The following is an 8,785-nucleotide window of genomic DNA, read 5'->3' as shown; positions in this document are numbered from 1 at the left end:
TTGGCGAGACTAAGAATGTAAAGTAGCCCAACCCGCCCTTCTCACACACAAAAAGTAAGAGTGAGTGAGTGAGTGAGTGAGTGAGTGAGTGAGTGAGTGAGTGAGTGAGTGAGTGAGTGAGTGAGTGAGTGAGTGAGTGAGTGAGTGAGTGAATGAGTGAGAGGGTGGGTGATAGTGAGTGAGTGAGAGGGTGGGTGAGTGAGTGAGTGAGTGAGTGAGTGAGTGAGTGAGTGAGTGAGTGAGTGAGTGAGTGAGTGAGTGAAAAGAAGAGATCAAGGAAAATGGTATTGACAGTGTGTCCGTAGGCGCTCATATTCGTCGCATTGCCAAGGGCTTAAATGGTCGCTATGTGTCTTGATTGCAATAGGAATGTGAACAATGAGAGTGGTGGGCAGGCGATGTTGGAGCCATGCAGTGAAGATGTGACGCAGACCGGAAAAAGAGGGGGTGTTGTGGGCGTGACTATTTTTAGCCCCTGTAAGGAGACTCGTATTAGTCGCATTTCTATGCCCTGCCAAGGCTGTGCTCCCCTCCGTGTATCATGTGACAGGTGCAGCCCCGAAGCCCGGTTGCGCACCAGAGGTGTGACGGGAATACTAAAGAGGCCGGGATGACAGATGCGTTTTGTACCGTCTAAAGAACAGACCTGTTCTCACTGTCCAAACAGTCAAGTGAAACGTTTCCTTGACAATGAAGTGGTGCGGTGTTCCTATTGGTTTTCTTCATCCACGGAGGTTATGTTATTATTTTACGGTTTGCACCAACTGATGTGATGTGTGACTCATACATGTCAATTTATGTTTCCCCCCTATTTAATACGTTTCTACTGCTCGTAGCCAACGACAATGCTGACGCCGATCGTCACGGCAAAGCAGCAAAAGTAATCCTCAATCGTATTTTTTTCTTCGCTGCGTACGGTCATTGACAGAAGCATAATGTGCGCATGCGCAGTAACCATTTCCGAACGTGTTTTTTTAAATTATTTCGAATAATGTACGGCGTATGACTAATTTGATACGGGAATTGTTTATAAGGGCATCTATTAGCCAAGGTTCACATATTTCAATTTATATGCGTTACCACGTTGAGCTAATTAGCATTGCTGCGATATAATAGGCCTGTTTTAATTCTCCAATGCTTATGTCAAGATCCACTTTTGAACATGACAAGAAACAAAGATAACCATACACTGTGATGCATCGCTTTGGCCTACTAGTTTTTATTCTTTTCCAATTTGGAGTCAGGGTGGGTTATTATTGTAAAGAAGCGTTTTACCTAATGACGACCTGAGGGACTAAAGTGGGCGGTACGATCTCGAAAGAAGCAGTTTGTCTTGGACGACGCGTTTTTTTTGATTGGCTGTGAGTTTTAGATAGGCGGGGCTTAGCAAGACAGTCTTCTGTTTTACTAAAACGGTTGTAGCGCGACTAGTTAGGACGACTCACGTGCTAGCTTCAGCTTCGCCCTTTTGTGCTTTCACGGTTCGTTGACTTTACATCTGAAAGCGTAGTCGCCGAACATTTTGAAGAGTGATCTACTGATTTACGTCACATAGGGCTGTCTGTTTTTTTAAACGGGCTATTTCAGTTGCATTCCTTGCCCTGATTGTGTATTTTATAAGGGGGCGTTGGTCGTTTCTTGGATTCGCAGCGGCTCCAAAATGCGTCTGATCGTCGGCCCCAGTTCCATCGGTGGCCAGTTGGAGCTGGTTGTATCCAGACGGGAGACTCTGGATGGGTTGAGGACGCGGCTCTCTCGTCAACTTAATGTGCACACGGACAAAATCATCGTGATGCACCAAGACAAGTAAGCCTGCGACGCTTTCTTATTCCCGTTGTGAAAAGTAACGAAATCCAAAATATTGGAGTATTTCAGCAGTTTTTAATGTGTACGTAAAGTTAGTCTTTTTTCGAATGTTATTTTCCCAATCAAGTACAAAGATGGTGTCAAAAAATGGTCCATTACAAGCCACAAGATGGCAGAAAATGCATGTTTTTTTTTCGAAAGGGAGCTCCTGAACTCACCTTAACTCATTCACTGTCAGACGTGAAAAAACGTGTATACTGCAGTGCCAGGGTTTTTATCATTATCACTCGAATTCCAGCACCCACAGAATATTAAATTTTAAGACTACATAAACATTTTTTTGTAGCGTAAAAAAACCTTAGAATCACTTCTTCCATCAGAAAAAAACGTTAATTCCTAAATTACATGGGTCTGGAGTTATATGAGCTTGATATGAAGGTGGCTGTTCAAAATACAATACATTACATAAATATTAGTTCATATAGGGCTTTAACAACAGCTGAAGCTGGAACAAAGCGCTATCAAATAGATAGAAAGCTAGCTATTTAACTAATAGATAGCTAATAATAATATATTGTATTTATAAGTGCCTTTCAAAACTCTCAAGGACATTGCTAAAAGATAGATTGCTAGATAGCTAACAGCTACCTAGCTATTAGGTAGCTAGCTAGATAGCTAATAGATAGTTTTTTCAGTAAATAGTGGAGGGATGAGGACCGTTTCACTTAATACTTAGACTTTTCTCAGATGCTTTTTTTTTGCTAACACAAGTATCTGTACTACTACTTGTGCACAGACCGTGAATAACGTTGTCCCCTCGATATTAAAAATAGTCTCTCCTCTTGCATTGTGATAGGCAATTGACTGCTGGCACACTCGTGGAACAGGGTGTAGCAGATGGCAGCAGACTGACTTTACAAGTTCCCGGGGTAGTCAAAGCTGGTTTATTTGTAAGTTTCAAATACACGACCACACATTTTTGGTGACACTTCATATTTATTCATCATTTTCCTCCACAGTTTTCTAGTGCCACAGTTGAGAGGATGGTGGAAGTTTTGGAGAGATTAACGGAAAGTGAGGTAAAAGTGTTGATTTTACTGTCGTGAATCTCAACGACTGTTTTCATGTCCCTTTATTTAGTATCCTAAATAAAGAGGCTACTACTGTACGACAAAATTGGATTGGATTAGCTTTTATTAGTCTCGCACTGGAGAAATTGACATTTCACAGCAGCAAAGTGATGAAAGTAAGATGGAAAGGAAAGGAAGAAGTAGAAAAAAAATACAGGACCTGCTGTAAAGGCAGCCACACTCACGGCGCCATCTTGAAGTCGAGAAAAAAAACTAAACGACAAATAATGTGACACAACACAAAAGACACACAGTCATTCAATCCTAAGCACTTTTCTGCACCCTTTGTTGTATGAAGCAGTTCTCGATGAAAGAGGAGAGGATCAAAGCATCCTTTTCACCAGTGGATCAGGGACGTCATGGTGGAATGTGCATGACTACTATAAGCTAAATGTTGAAAGAAAACACAAAGCTGTAGCATCCATTGACGAAAACAGATTGTCTCAAGTAAATTCGCTTCAATTCCGAGCCGCGACAGTTCCACAGACGCATCAGCGGCGCAAAAAAAAAAAAAAAAGCACAATCACTGGGCTGTCCAGCAGTCAAATGGCACCAACATTTCGCCCCAATCAAAAACGGTGCTGACGGCCGCTCAGCAGTCTCCTCTTTGATTTTTGTGGCCAAAAATTGTGAATGTCATTTTAGTCATGTAATGAACACTTTTTCTAACTTTACACTTTACACAGATCAGTGATTTCCTGTCCGGGCGTTCACCTTTGGCCATTAAACTGGCATTGGGCGTCCACACAATGCACGTGCAGCTGCAGCTGTCTGCTCAGGATGTGGCTAAGTTAAAGCTGGACAAAACTTCAGCTGTGATTCGAGGTCCACCCCCAAAGGTCAACATGGGCCAATCTGCTTTGAGCTTCTCCCCCAATGACACAACCACCACGTCGCCATCTTCTTCGCCCTCAATCACACACGCCGCTCTGCAATCTGACCAAGTTGTTCCTTCTATGGACTGCCGTCCCGGCACTCTTTTAACACCTTCTTCGCACTCCGCTTGTCCGCTTCCTGTAACGACGACTGTTGGTTTCAATGATTCCATGATGGCACCTCAGAGTCCGTTACCAGCCTCTACCTTTAGAGAGGTCAGCCATGTTGGATTGGATAAAAGACATGCTTTATAATCTAGTCTTTTATTATTACAGTGATACCTCGGTTTACGAAACCGTTGGCTTACGAACTTTTCGGTTTACGAATGTTAAATTTATGAACATTTTACCTTGGCATACAAACTTTTTTCGTACACGGGGCTGCCTCAATGAGTGATGTGTCGTTCGCGAACAAGCCAGTCCTAACAACAAAATGGCAGCAGACTGTTTTTATTCTCTATTCCCTGCCCCCAGTCTTTTTGATTGGTCAAGAACGCAGCAGTGAAGGGGGGCGGTTTAAACATTAAAGAGACAGGCAGACGACAGTGAGAGAGTCCAACTTTGATAGTTCAAAGGAAGAGTGTAGAGTGCAAGGTTAAAATATCCCATCAATCAGGCTCCACAAACAACCCGCACAAGCCATCTGTACACTTGATGCAAAAAGCTATCAACCCAGCTAAACAGAACACAATTGATGAGGAACTAGATAAAATTATCAAAGAGAAAGCACCTACAAGGGATCATTCCTCAAGATGGTGAAAGAAGAAGGTTACGTTCCTCATCAAGTGTTTAATGCTGATGAAAACGGCCACTCCATTCCATCAAGCCATCAACGACCATCACAAAGGTAAATAAAACGATTTTATTAGACAGTACAGTTTATTTCTTTCATTATAATACCATACCACATTTATTATGCATAAAATAAGGTATTTTTTGTGTCGTTTTAAGGCTTAGAAAATTAGAAAGTAGAAAATTATGCTTTATGAGGACCTGGGAATGGATTATTCTCATTTTAATGGTTTCCTATGGGAAACTAATTTTTGGGATACACACTTTTCGCCTTACACACTCTGTTTGGGAACCAATTAAGTTTGTAAACCAAGGTATCACTGGATTATTATTGTTATTATTATTATTTATTTATTTATTTTACAATCTTTTCAGTCATCCCCCGCTACATCGAGCAAGCAACCAGGTGCAGTCATCGAAAGTTTTGTGAGTCACTCTCAAGGGGTTTTCTCCGGAACTTTCTCTGGTGAGTCCTGGTAGATGACGAATTGGTCACAAAAATCACATGACAGCGAATATCTTAATGTCATGTGATCTATTGCCCCACCCCTCTCACCAGGCACTCTGGCGCCTTGCAGTCACAGCGCCGTTAGCGATCGTCGCCGCGGCATCGGCGTTATTCTGCAGATCCTCAATGACCTCCTCAGAGCTGCCTCACAACACCAAGGCGCTCTGACATCCCTTTGTCCTGCTTCGGACCCTGCGGTTCAGGGGCACCGCTGCAAACAAAATGTCGAGCCAATCAGTGAGGACCTTGGTAAGCTCAGTCACGTTTTTTTACGACAGAAACTTTCAGACTTTTCTTTACGTGACGTGTATATTTGTCTTGTATTTGTTATTAGAAATGATTGAGTAAGCTCAGAACAAGAGAAGTGGCTTGGAAGTACAATCAAAATCAGAAAGCCTTTAACTCATTCACTGCCGTTCACTAATTTATTCAGGAATTAAAAATATGACGTATAGCACCATTCCCGAATTTGTTCGGGTTTTGTTTTTTCATGCTAGGGTGCCGATGAAGCGCTGGCCATGGTCTCTGGCATTTTTTTTTATTTTCCACAAGGGGGCAGCATTTCCCTTTGTTCCAAGTTATAATATAATAATACATTACTGTTAGAGATATATTCTTTATCAATTACATTTATAAGCGCTTTTCAAAACTCTTGAGGTCACTTTACAGTCACAGGATACGTTTTTTTATGTGGGTGAGCAGCGGCAGCCATACGCGCCAGCGTTCACTCAACCCGGAAGTAACTCAAATGGACAAAAAGCTAGCATTTTGTTCCAGCTTCAGCTGTTGTTAATGCGCTATATAAACCAATATGTATTGTATTGTATATTGGACAGCCACCCTCATTTCAAGATCATCAACTCCAGATTCATATAATTTAAGAATTCACTCTTTTTCTGATGAAAGAAGAGAGTCTAAGGTTTCAAAGCCTGCATTGAATGTTTATGTAGTCCTGAAACTCAATATTCTGTGGGTCCTGGAATTCAAGGGCGTTGGCTCATTTTAGAGCAGCATTAGATGTAGCTAGCTTTCTATTACCTATATGGCTATCTTGCTATCTGGCTATCTATTAGCTATATATTAGCTAGCTAGCTTTCTATCTATCTGAGTTACTTCTGGGTTGAGTGAACCTTAGCGTGTGTGGCTGTAAAGTGAAATGTAATTATTATTATTATTATTATTATTATTATTATTATTATTATTATTATTATCATCAAGTGACAATGACAAAACCATGGCACTGCAGTGGACACATTTTTCCACATCTGGCAGGGAATGAGTTAATCCCACAATGGGGAAATTTGCAATCTACAATGATTGCAAGTTCAATTCAGGACAATGTCACAAAGCAAATATTACAATCACGTTTGTCACCAAGGGTCGCTGTTTAAAAACCAGCATAGGAAGCCAATAGACATTAAATTGAATCACCTTTTCTTCTTCTTATCCGCTGCTGAAGAGCCTCGCGAATTCCACACCAAGTCAGAAGATAATCAGACATTGCACTGCAAGTTAAAGCGCGTCAAATCTTTGATGGACCAGCAACGTCATCACAGGCAAGCTCGCAGAAGTTCCCACTTGTCAAAATCGGCTCACCCGTATCAGCGTCACCATCGGCCCTGATGATCAATGGCGGCGGGCCAGCGGAGTGGACTTGGAAGTGATCATGGGCGGTATCACTTGTGCACATGCTGCTGTTTGTTGAAATATGGGGGGGGGGGGAACACCCATACACAATTTGGGTTATTTTAGTCCAATGTATCTTGTAATTTCATGTAATTGAAAAGAACACATGACTCTTGTTACCCACAATACAATTACGTTAAAAAAAGTGTCAAGTTAATGCTTTATTTTTTTCCTGCTTTTAGGACTTGATTATGAAATACAGGTAACATCCGATTTACGGCCGAGTTCCGTTCCAAACAAACGGTCCTAAGTCAAAATGGTTGTAAATAAAAATCCATTCAAAACGTTGAATAGAGACTCAGAGGCTAAATGACTCGCAAACTCCCCCTTCTGGTGCCATCACGCAGTCGATTGCTGTGCGAGTGAGATGCTGGCTGGCTGGCCAAAATTTTTGTACGCGTTGCCAGTCTTCTAGCGTGTTGCGGTGCCAGGCGTAGAATTACAATTTTAAAAATAGGGTCTTGGGGTCGTGCTTGTAAATCGATCCGGTAGTAAATCGGATGTTACCTGTTTATTCTGAAAGGCCAGTAGGTGGCAATGTTTACATTACAGTGATCCCTAGCATGGTTTCAAACGCATCTCACTGTGAACTGAAACAACATAAAATGTGATTGTATCGTGAAAACGTAGAGTATAATGTCTATGCAAGCATCTGCTCAATAGCGACACGATAGCACAATGCACACACGTTTTCTTGCGTCAACCATGTTGCTGAAATTGAACTCTTGTAGCCAATGTCATTAAATACCGTGATTCACCATAAAAAGTCTCAATTCCATCCATTCGTTTTCTCAAATGTTTGTGCTCGTTAAGGTGTGCTGCAGTGTATCATAAAATTAGTGAATTTAATTTAGCAGACTAGCAACAATGGAAAGCAGGGCTTGTCAGTAGTGTCATAAAATGTTGCTCGACTTGATTATTAAATACTTTATGATCAGTGTGTACTGGTGTTGTCGAAAACACATTGCAGTGTGCAATATAATCTTTGTTTCCTTCTCTGGCACATTTTAACATTCGCAAGCATTTTCACTGATGATGTCCAAATGTACTGTAAACTTTTCATTGTGAGATCTCCCAGGCAGGTGACGCGCAGAGCTTGATCGTGGCGTGCAGTCGAGCAAGTCGTGCCGTGAAGTCCGTCCGACGCCCGGCATAAGCCGGGCGTGCCTGTGCGGGTCTTTGCAAGTCTCTTTGAGGCTGTGAGTCCGAGATGAGTCTGAGGTGATTCTGCCCCGTGGTTCGCCCAATCTCTCTGTCCCGCGACAGCTCCTTCTATACCGTTTTCAAGCGTGTGCGTCAGGGTGAGACGCACATCAAGGAGCTCAAGGAATTGAAAGACATGAAAGGGTAGAAAGGTGCACTTCAAAATCATACAAACGTGTGACGCCACAAACTTTTCATTGTCCATCTAAAGAAACAACTTTTAAAATGATTTATTTCCTCTTTTTAAAATTCCCACACAAAAAACATAACCCCCTTGAGCAATAATGGTGTGTTTTTGTGATACTTTCGGGTGAATGAACGCTGCCGCGATTGGCTGCCGACAAAAAAAAACTTATTCCGTGACTGTAATGTGTCCTTGAGAGTTTTGAAAGGTGCTTAGAAATAAACTGTATTGTGGTTATTTTTTTATTATTTCCCCTAGCGTTTTGTTTTTATTATGATTATACCACGAGTTCCTTTAGTCGGCGCTGTCAAAGGGAAGCAACCATTTTAGAGCCGTTTACCTCACTTCCGTCACATTTGGTCAAGAACGCCCTCGACAGACTGTCTCCGTGGACCGTTATGACCTGCAGTCACGTGACATAAACGCCCGCCTTGGGATTCCTTTCGATTTATGCGAAATGGTTTTCTAAAAACACACAACATTAACAATATGAACACACGTTAGACGCTTGAAGCATTTCCATGGGGTGAATATAAAGAGAGAACTTATTAAAAAATAGTGTCTATTAAAAAATAGTGTTCGTCTTTGTTCTTTTGAGATT

At 41.8% G+C, this 8,785-nt stretch overlaps 1 protein-coding gene across 1 annotated transcript; it reads left to right on the top strand.

Moving 5' to 3' along the window:
- Positions 1–1,405: 1,405 nt before the first annotated feature.
- LOC148891314 (midnolin-A-like) lies at positions 1,406–8,334 on the top strand. The gene is made up of 7 exons (XM_089009028.1): positions 1,406–1,806; positions 2,663–2,756; positions 2,826–2,885; positions 3,623–4,027; positions 4,979–5,069; positions 5,163–5,360; positions 6,571–8,334. Exons 1-7 carry the CDS (start codon positions 1,661–1,663, stop codon positions 6,732–6,734), a joined length of 1,158 nt encoding a protein of 385 aa, XP_088865154.1. The 5' UTR covers positions 1,406–1,660; the 3' UTR covers positions 6,735–8,334.
- Positions 8,335–8,785: the final 451 nt, after the last annotated feature.

The sequence above is a fragment of the Hippocampus bargibanti genome, linkage group LG11 (genome assembly GCF_051943395.1).
Source record: "Hippocampus bargibanti isolate YZ-2025 linkage group LG11, ASM5194339v1, whole genome shotgun sequence".
In the NCBI taxonomy this organism is placed as follows: domain Eukaryota; kingdom Metazoa; phylum Chordata; class Actinopteri; order Syngnathiformes; family Syngnathidae; genus Hippocampus; species Hippocampus bargibanti.
The sequence above is the reverse complement of the archived record's forward strand: the minus strand, read 5'-3'. Positions and strand labels throughout refer to the sequence as shown.